The sequence below is a fragment of the Podarcis pityusensis genome (genome assembly GCF_964106645.2).
Source record: "Podarcis pityusensis genome assembly, chromosome: 1".
NCBI lineage: Eukaryota > Metazoa > Chordata > Lepidosauria > Squamata > Lacertidae > Podarcis > Podarcis pityusensis.
The window spans coordinates 12,111,695-12,125,816 of NC_138028.1; the positions used below are offsets into that span (position 1 = coordinate 12,111,695).

Here is a 14,122-nt window from a genome sequence, read left to right on the forward strand (position 1 = left end):
AAACTCTTTTAACATGGTCCCAAAAGCTCAGCTGAAACCTCTTTGGGGAAAGGGTTCTACAGCTGGGCAAATCCACAGCAAAGGCCCTTAATCTCTGAAGGAGATCTTAATGACTGGGCAGGTCCATATTTTTTTACTCAAGTTTCTTAGATCCTGGCCTTCCTCCCATCTTGAGTTCAGGGTAGCTAGTAACCAATAAACAATCATGCAAAACAACACATAATATAAATCACAATATTGTAACAGTAACAACTAAGCAGCATAAAATATCAGTAAAACCACACCTGAAAATAGTTTACCCCAGTATACAAATGCCTCGCCAGTATAAAAATATATGTGCTGCAGTCTGTAATGTGGAGCAGATAGTCCTTGATCTAATCTACTACCTACTGTGTTTTAAAGAAAAAACAGAATCCTGAATTGTACCTTAAACAGATGGGAGATCTTTTAACAGTGGTTAACATTGGTAAAATGTATGTTCCATGTTGCTGGTTTCATTAAATAATCTTAGCGCCAGCCTTTTAGAACCCAAGGGCACATTTGGAAAACTAAGAATGTCATGGGTACCACCTCAAACTGTCTGCCATCAGGTTAGTAGTGATTGGCGTTTGTGGTAGATAGTCAAAAGAAGCCAGCAGAGGAAGAGGATCTAGGAAGACAAAAAATAATGGGAAGGCAAAGCGGCACAATCCTCCTACAGTCATTAGAGCAGCATACCCGGGGCTTCAGTCCTCAGCTCTCCAAAGTTCCTGCCAGGGTAATTCCGCTCCTGCAAAATAAAGCCATTGAACTCCAGAAACTTCAGGAGCAGCAGGATGCCAGAGAATGTGAAGTGGCTGCCACCTGGCACACCTCCACTGCCCATCATAGGGAATGCTTTGCAGGTGAAGACCAACAACCTGACTCAATACCTGGTTATGCTGTGCTACCCACACCCCTCACGCTCACCCCTTTCCAAGAGGAAGGCAAAGCACCAGCCTCGAGTCCCCCTGCCCCCGGTTTTCTAAGAAATATGCCCATGTGTTCCCTGCTGAGTTCCCCAAAATACAAGAAAAAAGCACAAAGAAATTGTAAAATAAATAAAGATTGGGAGGGGCAAAGTGCTCCCCAGATCTGGCAGAGATTCCAGATTTAGCTACTGTGCCTTGCACCAGTTGATGTTTCTGTATACCATATTTTTCGCTCTATAGGACGCACTTTTTCCCCTTCAAAAATGAAGGGGAAATGTGTGTGCGTCCTATGGAGCGAAGATGCCATAGCCCCGCGACCCTCTCCCGGCTGGAGAGGTGACGCGCGGCTATGGCAGGAGCCTCTACAGCCCCGCGTCACCTCTGCAGCCGGGACAGCGCGCGCGGGGCTAAAGAAGCCATAGCCCTGCGACCCTCTCCCGGCTGGAGAGGTGACGCGCGGCTATGGCAGGAGCCTCTCCGCTGCGCCTTTCCGCTGCTCCCTGACCTGCTCTTTGGGGCTGGTGGTGGGCTTCCCCCCGCCAGCCCCAAAGAGCAGGTCGAAAGGAACCTGAAGCCTGGAGAGCGAGAGGGGTCAGTGCACACCGACCCCTCTCGCTCTCCAGGCTTCCAAGGTAGCCGCCTGAACGCACCTTAAACGGCACCTTGTTTTAGAGCGGGAAAACAAGAGGGGGAAAGTTCTCCCCCTCTCTGTGCAGCGCCTCCTGCTGCTTCACTGAAGGGGCGCTGGGCAGAGAGGGGGAAAAATTTTTTTCTTGTTCTCCCCCCTCTAAAATAAAGTGCGTCCTATTGTCCGGTGCGTCCTATGGTGCGAAAAATACGGTAGTTTTCAAAGGCGTACAATTTACTGGCCAGTTACCCCTGCCCTGGTATGTATGTTCAAGAAGGGTTTGCAAAGGGAACCTCAATCTAGGTTTTTAATTTGAAAGCAAGGAGGGGCAGGTATGAGCTCACACGGGCACAGTGTGGTTTCTAAGCACACAAAGAGATTAGTGCAGGAGAAGATGGTTTAAGAAAGGAGGAAGCCGCGCTTGGGAATAGTTACTTTCTTGCTGCAACATTTTGAAGAGTAAACTCCTTGGTGAGGTTCTTCTCAGCTGTGCGCAGCTGCGCCCTTTAATTAATTGAACATCTCACGAAATCAGCAACGCAACAACCGCCTAGCGGTGACATCAGGGCTACGGTTCCCCTGCTTAGAGCCCCGCCCACAGACCCTGTCAGAAATCCCGCCCACTGCCCCGCCTACCTGTGCTTTCAACGCCGCTCTGCGTCCTTCCTTATTGGCTGACACGCGCCGTGACGTTCAAGTAGGCGGGGTGCGTGGCGGCGAGATCCGAAAGAAGTTTGTTTTGCGTCGCCGTCGCCGCAGCTGCTATTTTCCCGCGCGGGAGGGCCCAGCCAGCTACATAAAAAGCAAGCGCTTCTCTGCCGGCGTCGTCTTTTGGTTCCGCTGGTCTCCTTGGGCGCGTGGCGTGAGGGGAAGGGGATGCCGAAGCGCTCCTGCCCGTTCGGGGACTCTTCCCCGGTGCAGCTGAAGACCCGCGTGAGGCTGAGGGAGCTGAGCCAGGGCGTCCAGGGCGAGCGCTACCGGCGCGAGGTCTTCGGTGAGGAGGAGGCGGCGGTTGGGCGCGAGGGAGGGTCTCGGAGCCGTGTTCTCGCGAGGACGAAACTTTGGTCAAGGGCGCCGTTGCTTGACCAGTGTTTCACTCTCGCGAGAACTGAGTTCATTCTCTCGCGAGAACTGGACGCTTCAGCGGGGTGGGGGAAGGAGCAGAATGGAGCAAAAGCCCCTTTTATTCTGGAAGGGGGAGTTGTGTGAAGACATTCTTCCGTCTCCACATCTCCCAGCCTTTGCTAAGCACACAGCTCAAGCCTGCCGGGTGTTTGTTTCCTCTGAAGGGAAAACACTCTGCACATGCCCAGGGGCAGTGGTTCTTTCCTGGAGGGCGTTGTTTGAAGAGATTTCCTCCCTCTCCTCTGCACCTCTCAGCCTTTCCCTGCTAAGCGCACAGCCTAACTAAGCATGCCTGGTCTTTATTTCTACACATGCCCAGGGATCAGTGGGTTCTCCCTTGAAGCAGAGACACCTCCCCCCTCGCCCTGCCTCCCAGCATTTCTAAGCATAGAGGTGCTTGACCTCGAACCTGTCTGCTTTTTCTTATGAAAGGAGAGCACTCTGCACACGCCCAGGAATTAGTGGTAATAATAATAATAATAAATTTTATTTATACCCCGCCCTCCCCAGCCAAGGCCGGGCTCAGGGCGGCTAACAACCAATAATAAAAACGAGTTGAATGAATACAGCTTAAAAACAAGATTAAAATACATCATTAAAACAATTAAAATGCAGCCTCATCACAGGAGGAGAAAGGAAAAAGAAAGAGGGGGAGGGAATCAAATTGACTCCAAGCCAAAGGCCAGTTGGAACAACTCTGTCTTACAGGCCCTGCGGAAAGAAATCAGATCCTGCAGGGCCCTGGTCTCATGAGACAGAGCGTTCCATCAGGCCGGAGTCAGTGTTGAAAAGGCCCTGGCTCTGGTTGAAGCTAATCTAACTTCCTTAGGGCCCGGGACCTCTAGGGTGTTGCTATTTATGGACCTTAAGGTCCTCCGTGGGGCATAACGGGAGAGGCGGTCTCATAGGTACAAGGGTCCTAGGCCGTGAAGGGCTTTAAAGGTCAAAACCAGCACCTTAAATCTGACCCTGTACTCCACCGGGAGCCAGTGCATCTTGAAAAGCACTGGGTGAATATGCTCCCATGGCAGAGACCCCGTGAGGAGCCTCGCTGCAGCATTCTGCACCCGCTGGAGTTTCTGGGACAACTTCAAGGGCAGCCCCGCGTAGAGCGAATTACAGTAGTCAAGCCTGGAGGTGACCGTCGCATGGATCACTGTGGCCAGGTCGGGGCGGGATAGGTAAGGGACCAACTGCTTGATGCGGCAACTGGTACAGTTCAGCGATTTTTACACTCCAGACTTCTCTTAACTGCCTTCGCCTCTTTAGGATACGAATGGGCATCGTGTGATGAAACACATGGCAGACCAGCTCTGCTGTGTTTTGGGAGGGAGATTCCTGACTGCTACCTTGGTGCTCTGGACTTCTACCCCCAAATCCTCCCTTGGGGACACTAGCGCTTAGGTCATGCTATTGTGCTGCTTGCCTTGCATCTTCTGTGGATGCTGAATCGGGTTCTGTAAACAGGGCTATTGTGCTGCTTGCCTTGCATCTTCTGTGGATGCTGAATCGGGTTCTGTAAACAGAGGGAAATAGGATTAAAGTACTACTCAGCAAAGGAGCAGAGATATATTTTTTCTCTCTTTAACCTGTCAAGGAAGCACAAGCAGTTGCTGGGGAGGCTGTGACAGCCTAGTTCCCCTTGCTTTGGAAACCACATGCAAATTGAAATGGATAGAAATAAACATTGCCGTAAAGCTGTGGTTGCCGCTCCACTTTGAAGTTAGGCTTGAAAGCAGCACTCTATTTTAACCAATAGAATAAGTTGTGTACTTGATTGCAAGAGTGTGTGTGTGTGTGGTGCCCAAGGTCCCCCCAAAGTTGGTGACTCCTGCTGCAGAGCCACTCTGCATTGCACTTTCCAACTTTAATCCTGGTTACATTCTGCAGTGTGATTTTAAAATTTCCAGCTCCTTGCTAATTACCGTATTTTTTGCCCTATAGGACGCATTTTTCCCCTCCAAAAATGAAGGGGAAATCTGTGTGCATCCTATGGGGCGAATGCAGGCTTTCGCTGAAGCCTGGAGAGCGAGAGGCTTCGGTGCGTACCGACCCCTCTCGCTCTCCAGGCTTCAGGAAGCTATCCGCAAGCCTTGCGAGCCTGGCGGGAGTTCCCGCCGGGCTCGCAAGGCTTGCGGATAGCAGCCTGTTCTGGGGGCTGGGGTCGGGGGAAGCTCGGGCTTTATTTCCGCCCCGGGGGGGAGGAAAATAAATTTTTATTTATTTATTCCCCCCCCCCCAAAAAAATGAGGTGCGCCCTATGGGCCAGTGCACCCTATAGGGCGAAAAATACGGTAATTTGGTTTTATCTCCATTGTACCTCACTCGCGGCGAGACTCCTTATGGGGTCTTCGCTGCGAGATCACATTCATCCGGTACTATACCAGCTGCACTGGCTCCCGGTGGAGTACAGGATCAGGTTTAAGGTGCTGGTTTTAACCTTTAAAGCCCTATACGGCCTAGGACCCTCGTACCTACGGGACCGCCTCTCCTGGTATGCCCCACAGAGAAACCTACGGTCTGCAAATAATAACATCCTCAAGGTCCCAGGCCTCAGAGAGGTTAGGCTGGCCTCAACTAGAGCCAGGGCCTTCTCGGCTGCGGCTCCAATCTGGTGGAATGCTCTGTCACAAGAGACTAGGGCCCTGCGGGACTTGACATCTTTCCGCAGGGCCTGCAAGACAGAGTTGTTCCGCCAGGCCTTTGATCAGGGCGCAGCCTGACTCCCTCCTCTGGCAACCTGCACAGAACTTTGCTTAATTGGTTGCCATCAATTTGATTTAATTAATTTTTATAATGAAATATTTTTAGATTGTGTGATTATTTGATTTTTTGATTATTTGATTGTTGTTAGCCGCCCTGAGCCCGGCTTCGGCTGGGGAGGGCGGGATATAAATAAAATTTATTATTATTATTATTATTATTATTATTTCTTTTTATTTGCATGTTTATTCATGCGTCTTTATCTACATCACACATTGGTGTGCTTTTGTGTGTGAAACCACATAGCTTTGCTTTTGTGCACATGAATGCATGGCCACGCATCTGGTGGAAGGTGCATATATCCTCCCGTCCTCCCTGTATACAAATATTCTGTCTCTCCCCCTCATTTTCACCCTACGCTGCATTTCCTATGCCCTAATTTTGCCACAGTGTTCTTTGTGCCACAACTAACACAGCTGCAGGGATCTGTGCAACATAAAAGCCTTTAAATGTCAAAGCTGGTATATCTATTACACGTTTAAATCTAAGAATGCAGTGCATGTTGGGTAATCAGGTTCTTATTACTGTATAAACTGTTGCTTGGACATTAGAAGACCCTTGACTTTAACTAGCAACTGGTGGTCGTAAGAGTTTGTGTTATAATAAGTTGATAAAATACAAAGTGCAGATGAGTTGCATATGTTTGTTTTTGTTCCTGTGTGAGAGGAATCTGGGGTCAGTGCTTTATCCTGTGAGTAATGAGCAGTGACTGAAATGTGGGCTGGTGTTCTCATAATGGGGGATTGAATTCTGATGGGGATACGGTATTGGGAAAGTAGGGTCTGTTCCTTGGGTTGTTGCCATCTGGGCAAGTTGTGAGCTACTTCACATTCTCGGAACCTAGCAAGGGATCTGTAGGTAGCATAAAGAAGCAGCCTTCCTTTCCTCCTGTGATGTGGTCATAGAATTTTAAAGTTAGAAGGGACCACAAGGGTCATTTAGTCCTACCCCCTGTAATGCAGGACACTTTTGCCCAGTGTTGGGCTTGAATTTACGACCCTGCAAGTGCTCCAATTGGAGAACAGCCTTTACCTAATAATAATAAATAATAATAATAATAATAAATTTTTATACCCCGGGCAGAGCCGTGCTCAGGGCGTCTAGCACCAATAAAATTTCAGTAAAAACATAATAAGAAAAAAGAAAATGAACAATTTAAATTACAGGTTAAAATGCAATTTAAACTGCAGCCTCATTTTAAGTCAAAATCATAAAGGGGAGGGAAACATAAGGGTCAGACTGAGTCCAAATCAAAGGCCAGGCGGAACAGCTCTGTCTTGCAGGCCCTGCGGAAAGATGTCAAGTCCTGCAGGGCCCTAGTCTCTTGTGACAGAGCATTCCACCAAGTCGGGGCCAGTACTGAAAAGGCCCTGGCCCTAGTTAAGACCAACCTTAACCACCTTGTGACTTGGGACCTGAAAAATGTTGTCATTTGCGGACCTTAAGGTCCTCTGCGGGGCATACCAGGAGAGGCACCCCCGTAGGTCCTAGGCCGCATAGAGCTTTAAAGGTCAAAACCAAAGGTGTCATGGGCTTTGAAGACACTCAAACTCAGGAAGAAAGGGAGAAACGTGCTAAGAGGAAGGCATGCTTGGCAAACCCTTACCATGCTCAACTCCTGCCCGGAAACCTATCTCCCCACTGTGGAAGAATGTGTGGATCCAGAATTGACCTCCACAGTCACTTATGGACTCACTGCTAAAACCCTGCTTTGGAAGACAATCTTACTTGGCTGTGAGTGGTCGCCAAAGAAGAAGAATGCAGGACACTTTTGCCTAATGTTGGGCTCAAACCTACGACCCTGAGATCAAGAGTCTCAATGCTCTCCTGACAGAACTAAAAACTTGCTGAATTGCTTTGGGGGAGGGGATGGAAACATTTAAGAAATTTGGGAGAAGATCCTTACTGCTGGTAGTTATTACTTGCTTGGATTGTCATCACTCATGACAGTGATATCTAAGAACATGCCAGGTTCTGGATTCAGTCCTTGGTGTCTGCAACTCCCAGTCAGCATAAACTTTGCTGAACTAGATGGGCTCCTCTGACTCTGCAAGGCAGCTTTCTTCTTTGCTTTCCTCTGAAATGGAAGCCCTTTTCTGGGTAGGAGAGCATGTCATAATCTGATACAGCAGACTTCTTTCTTTCTTGGGGAAGGTGATATTCAGTGGAGTGGGAAAACAGTTCAAGATAGTTTTCCGTTACCATTCCCACCTTGTCCTTTTTTGCAGAGAAAACAAAACAGCTGCTCTTCAGGGGTGCCCAGGCATACATGGAGAACACATGGAACGGCAGCACGGTGGGAGCAGAGTCTCCAGAGCTGCATGCAGGCAGACCAGAAGCTTGCTCTTGGCTTAGTTGCAGCAGACAAATGTTAATTGGGCAGGATGGAAAACTTCTACAGCCCTGTGCAAGAGAAACAGGTAAGTAAATTTAGCCGGCTGTCAAGTACCTGTGCAGCGGATTCTTTTTCTGTTCACTTTTCTTCTATTGGGTTGCAATGTTAAGTTTGGTGTAACTGTGATATGCATGTATAGAGCAATTGACTTGCTCCAGTTGGGCTTCTCTGAAGGGAGGAACTGTAAGCCTTGATATTTGTGTGGCGTAGGGAGCAAACAGAGACTCACAGGGCATATTCAGGTGGTCTGCGGCATTTCTGTGAAGAACAGCAGGCACAATTCCTCCCTTCAGAGCAGCTGAATAGGATTCCGTATGCACCATCTAGTTTAGATTTTGGCATCGCAGAGCCTTGGACTTGATGATCCTCAGGGTCCCTTACAACTCTACAATTCTACGTAGATGGCTTGAAGATTGCGATCTGCTTTCTGAAATGGGTGCTTTTTCTGACACTTGATGCTGAAATCTGTTTTAACATAGAATCTGTACATTTCTACACAGCTCTGCCGGAATGCGTTTCCACGGCCTGCTCCTCGTGTGTAAGAACAGTTGACGTCAAAGAAACTTGCTCTCAGTGCGATCGGCACATATGCCAGAACTGCAGCAGACTCTGCAGCTGTTGCCATGTAGTTGCTTGCTCCTTGTGTTCTGTTACAGAGTAAGTGTCCGTGCGGACTAGGCATGAGTTAAAACTTCCTTCAGTTGGTCTGGGACACACTGCATGCTGAATGTAGCAAACTGGTTGGTAATAGCATTCCTTGCAAAATTGGTTTGGAGTGGGACATATGCCAAAAGCTGTAAGGAAGCATTGGCCCATTGTGTCATAAATGCAGTGGCCTTTGAACCTTGGATTGTAATTTGAACCTAGGTAATTAAGAAAATTGAGGAGAGGGAAAGGCAGTCTAGCTTAGCAGAACCCCCTGCAAATATTGGCATCAGAAATTTTCTCATGCCCTGGAGCAAGGCTGGAGAACCACTTCCAACCACCAGCGAGCCAAGTCCCCAGCCCTTGCAGGCTATTTTAACAGTGTGGCAAATCAAACTTGCGAGCAAAGGCACAGGCTGTTGCAAGCACTGACAACCAGCTGATTAGCACTGTGTGCAAAACCCACTTCTGCCAGGCAGCAAGCCTTTACCAGGCTCACAGGAGATGGGCTTGGCTTTGGCACCAACAGCCTTGTGGGCCGAATAGGGAGGCTTCCCAGCCTGGGCTGCTTTGGGAGGAAAAGAATATACATAAATAAGCTCTCCTGCAGCCAACATGAAATTGAACCATGAGTAAGCATGAATGAGTTTGAGTGATTTCCCCCCTCCAAATACCCACACACTATCTGTTCCTGCTGTTGCTGATCTCCCTGGAACTAAGCAGGGGAGGAGTGAAGCAGGCTTATGATGTTCCTATGAGTATCCACACACTTTGCTTAGTCATGCCTAGCCATTGTATGGCTTAGCATTGCATGAGAACTGTGCCATTGTTTTAATTTGTTGCAGGAGTTCACGGTTACACCTGCCCACCTACATCTCTTAAAGCAGTTTCCCACCGTAGCTAAATACATCCTGCGTGTACGGGTTATTCTGGTGTGGGCCTCGATTTAATCCAGCAAGGCGATTCTTTGGTTTTTCGGCTTCCCCCACAGCTTAATTTATTCAGCCTCATGACTTCCTTGCATGTGGTAGAGGTGGAGCTGGTGTTCTCTTCCTAAACTGTACAGAACCGAAAGATGCACTGAATTGCCTGTTACCTTCTTTCTTCTAGGTCCAATGACGTTGGCGAGCGAATACTTTGCAATGGCTGCTCCATGTTTGAGGACTAAAATGCTTGAAATGACTAAGTTTTAAGGACATAATTATCTCCAGGATCTGTAAAGGAACTTGTTTAAATAGCCGGACAATTCCCGCCCCACCCTTCGTCTTGCTACTGTGATATTGTGGTGCCGCTTTATAAATAGTGTATATTTCTATAACTAATTTTAATAGAATAAACTTTTTATATTATCTCTCATGGAGGGTGCATTTGGCTAGCCTTGCTGGCATCTGTTCTGATAGAGGTGGAAGAGTTTTATTCAATTCCTTAGAAAAGCAACGTAATAGAAGGCTGAAACTCGAGGGAGAGCTCAGTCTTCAGATGCGGAGTCTGGTTTGATCTGTTGCTTCTTTAGATAGGGCTGAGACAAATGGACAACTGTTGCCACACAGTGTAGACAAAAGTGAACTACAGGGGCCAGTAATGTGACTGAATAAAGCATCTTCCTGTGCCCCTAAACTTTGATGTGGTCAGAATTTGATTCAAACTATTCACTGTAAAACCTCCTTTTTCAGTGGCTTGGATCATTTAAGCATCTCGTGTTAGCAGCAGCCAATACTACTTCTAAACAGACTGTCCAGATTCAGTTTGTTTGTCTCTACTCCCCAGTTCTTAAATAACGCTTTGTTAGCAGTAAAGAAATGAGCCATCTAAATTGTTTTATATATATATTTATAAACCTACTTATATGACTTAATTTAACTCCCTTCCAAGTAAGAGTGTTTGGGTATGCATGAAAAGCTGAAACAACCCTGACGACATAACCTTCAAAGAGACTCAACCACAAACTTGTAGACTCTCCTGATACAAGTCATATCATAAAATGATGCCAAGTGGTTGTCCATGACACCAGTTGCATTACATAGGGGACAGGTAAGTAGGAAAGTTTAGGTACTTTTAACTTTTAAAAATCATCGTTTCGCATTGGACACCCATCAGGAAAAAAGTCAAGATAGAAAATTTTGAGGGAGAGCAAGTTATAGCAGGCTGCATTTTGGGATTGGTTAATTATCAGAGTAGCTTTATTTCAAGCTAGAGCAGCCACATTTATGTCCAAGTAGTAAAAATCCACTGTTGTAAAGCAGGTTTTGTATCTGAAAGCTTGCCGTGTGTGTGTGTGTTTATAAAAAACCTATATGCTGCTCTCAGCTCAGCCAGATTTTATTGCACAAGTGAACCCTTTGTAGCAGCTTTTTCTTTGGAGAGACTTCAGCCCTGTTTCCCCTGACCAGCTTTCCCCCTTCCCACCCTCCACCTTTCACACTCGCTTGCGTGAGCTCAGCAGCATGGCTTATTGCGCATCTCTGTACCAAGTCTGATCAGTCTCCCAGTCGTGAGATCTTTGTGACAAAGACCTGATAATGAGATGCTCCTTAAACACTTCCCATTTTGTATTTGCTGGAAACGAAGTTCTCATTATGGTCGACCTCTCGCCTCTCCCCCCCCTCCCGACTTTGAGGGCAGATATATGTATTTGTACATATAATGTAAAATCAAACACACACCTCGGTCTGCTCCTTTTTCTACTGTAGCTCCTTGGCAACAGCTTGTGTGCCCCCACCTTCTTATAGCGGCTGATAATTCAGCCTTTAGCAAGGCTCTCCCAAATCCATTGCACAGCAGGCAGGGAGAAAACTGTGCATCCAGTTTTGCTCTTTCAAAAGTCTGCATTGTTCCACCAAAGGCAAGGCCCGAGCTAACTTGTTAAAGCACATTTTATTGAAGTATTTTGAGGGAAACTTTCATATCATAAGTAAAAATACTAGAGTTGAATGTTGTAAAAAACAAACAAAAAAGAACACACAAAATGATGGGATTTCATGTAGAGGGAAAACTGAGGGTACATTCCCTTTCAAATTAAAAAAAAAGGTGTTAAGGAACTGCAGTATATTCAATCAACTTTTTTGCACAGATAAGAGAACAGAAACAAAAGCATATCTAAAAAGAACATAAAGCCACAACTGAATAAACTCATTCGCGGCACAAGCGAGCGTTCAGAAATCCTGGCCCGTGTCAAAAGGCAAAGAGACAATTTAGTTACAAACGTCCGGCAGATTCAAAATGAGGTGGCTTCTGTGAAAATGCAAAACGAAGTGATAATAAAGGGCAGGGCATGGGGGAAGAGAGAGCTCGCTTTTCGAACACGGGGAAGTTTCACCCAATTTTTCTTCTTTTACACCCATCTGCAGCTGCAAAAGGCAGAGCTTCCTCCTCACCAGGGATGGGGAACTTGCAGGCGCATGGATGTTGTTGGATCGCAATGTTCATCGGCCCCTGAGAGCGAGCACAACAGTGCTCCAAAGGGCCACACATTCCCCACCCCTGGATCCAAGTGCTGGTGTCGCCACTGAGCTTTCCTCCCCACCCCCCTAAAAATAATCATTAAAAATGTACACTGAAGCGAGTGACGGAACACATGGATGTAGTAATATCAACGTGCATTTCGCGTTCCCATTTTTAGAACTGCCTTTTATAAATACACGAACAAAGCTATGGCTTCGGTGCCTGAAATTTGACTTGTCAACTCGTTTGGCAAGATTTTTCGTCGCTTAGGAATATTGTGCGGTTGCTGTCGGCATCCCCCCCCTTTCCTTTTGTCATTTAATATACAGGCATGCCTGCTCACCCCTCTCTCTGCTGGTCAATTCTGCAACTAAGAAGCATTTGGGTTTTGGGTTTTTTCCCCAGTTGAAGTTGGTAAAACTGGCTCGTTTTTCCAAGGCACAACTAGTAGGAAACTGGGATGAGAATATAGTCTGGGAAGATGAGTGCAGAAAGACCCTTGTACGACTTCTGCTGGTTTCAACGTGGCCCATGGCAAGAGAAAATGCCCGTGGATATCTGCTGGTATTCAGCAAGATTAAACCTAGATAAATACACTCAGATGGAATAATTAAAACTCACTGCCTTTAGTAGACTACCTCCCAGTGCACTGCAAAATATACAGTTCCATACAGCTCCATTTGATATGTAACTGTGTACTGTCTTTTAAGAAGGTGTGGTATATCGGTTCTGATTTTACCTCATTGAGGCTGTTAGTGCCATTCCTATAATTAGTATCTTAACTTTGCTGACATTTTTTTGTTTCGTTTCTGTCCAAATAGCGGCTGAACCTATTGCTATCTCCAGAGTTTGTTCCGGCTATTTTTGCATTGTTGCTTGTATTGCACTACCTAAATCTGTCTCTCATCCTAAATATATCTAATTATTCAGAGTGCAGGTTCACTACTTACATAATGAAATGGTATGCAATAAATTAAAAAAAAGAGGTTTTCTCAAATGGTCACTGCTGCTGCTGCTAGGTTGAAAACCTTAAACAACTTCTTTTTTAACTTTTTAATAAAGTTTTCCACAAAAAAACCCCCAAAACCAAATAATAATGGAAAATCTGAAACTGCTAGAAAGAAAACAGTTTTGGTGCATATTCTTAAAAACCAAAAAAGGTCGTTTTTCAGAAGAAAAAGCCTTTTTCTTACATTTTTAATTGCGCTCTATGAGTGGCTCCTTTGTCTTCCTTCCTCAAAATTGCTTCAGAGATTCCGATTCAAAAATGCATCAGGATTGTTTTAAATACACAACCTGTGAGGCTTCCTACAAATTCAACTAAACTGTAGTACAAACATAGTTTGCAAATCATGTATCGTAGAGAGATCTCTAGTGTCCGTCGAAATTATAAGGTCCCCAAAATGCAGTCTGATTGGTTCCTGTGAATGGATAAATGAAACACTAAGCCGTTCCGCTGGCCGAGTAAGAGAACTGAGGGAAGTGCGGTCGTCGCTCGCTATCGACGTAATCCATATTGTCATCTGGAAGCAGAAAGAAAGCATTCTGTTAATCTGCCGAGATACCAATGCGTGCAATGCTTTACAAGCAAGGCTTTAAAGACTTCAGGCTTGTCGGGTCTACTTTGTTTTAGTTTGTTTTGGTTACCCAAGACCTACTAACCAGAGCTAGATGCAAAAAGATGTGTTGTGTTACTAAAGGAATGGGTTTCCCAAACCCAAAACTGACTGTGCAGGCAGTTTGAAACTGCACCAAAATCCCTATTTTTCCTTAGCTAAAATGCTTTAACTTGAGCTCTTGAGCCGAAACCCAGCTGTATAAACAAGCGCTCAGAGCCCTCTCCTTTATCAGTTTGTGACGGCGAGTATGGCCTTGACTGTACCAGTAGAACAGGGAAGACTACAATTAAAGAACAGGGTCCTCTGAGCATATTCCGAGCTGGGAATCATTAAACTAAACTGAGCTCACAGTCCTTTCACACAGGAGTTAGCTCCGGGTTAGGGGCTTTATGCAGAAAAGTCCCAGGTCCAATCTGTGCCATCCCCAGGAGAGACCCCTTGCCTGAAACCTGAGAGAGATGCTCCCATTCAGTGTACACACTGAGGAAGATGGACCAATGCTTTGACTTGGTCTAAGGCAGCTTCCTATGTTCCTAACCTTTCTTTACCTTAGCAG

General features: G+C 46.4%; 2 protein-coding genes and 1 long non-coding RNA gene across 4 annotated transcripts in view; 1 reads left to right on the plus strand and 2 right to left on the minus strand.

The window, feature by feature from the left end:
* LOC308470484 overlaps positions 1-2,351 on the minus strand; it is a 16,140-nt gene extending 13,789 nt beyond the window's left edge. The window contains exon 1 of the long non-coding RNA XR_013982437.1: positions 2,215-2,351. This is a non-coding gene — a long non-coding RNA (uncharacterized lncRNA). The remainder of the gene's footprint in view (positions 1-2,214) is intronic.
* On the plus strand, positions 2,327-10,123 carry SIVA1 (SIVA1 apoptosis inducing factor). Its single transcript, XM_080993187.1, has 4 exons — positions 2,327-2,572; positions 7,695-7,886; positions 8,362-8,518; positions 9,617-10,123. The coding sequence occupies exons 1-4, from the start codon at positions 2,455-2,457 to the stop codon at positions 9,672-9,674; spliced, it is 525 nt and encodes a 174-aa protein (XP_080849313.1). The 5' UTR covers positions 2,327-2,454; the 3' UTR covers positions 9,675-10,123.
* Positions 10,124-11,361: 1,238 nt separating this feature from the next.
* AKT1 (AKT serine/threonine kinase 1) overlaps positions 11,362-14,122 on the minus strand; it is a 117,077-nt gene continuing 114,316 nt past the window's right edge. For both annotated transcript variants that reach the window (XM_080986347.1, XM_080986346.1), the window contains exon 14: positions 11,362-13,470. In XM_080986347.1, the coding sequence (XP_080842473.1) occupies positions 13,391-13,470 (80 nt within the window). In that variant the 3' untranslated portion in view covers positions 11,362-13,390. The remainder of the gene's footprint in view (positions 13,471-14,122) is intronic.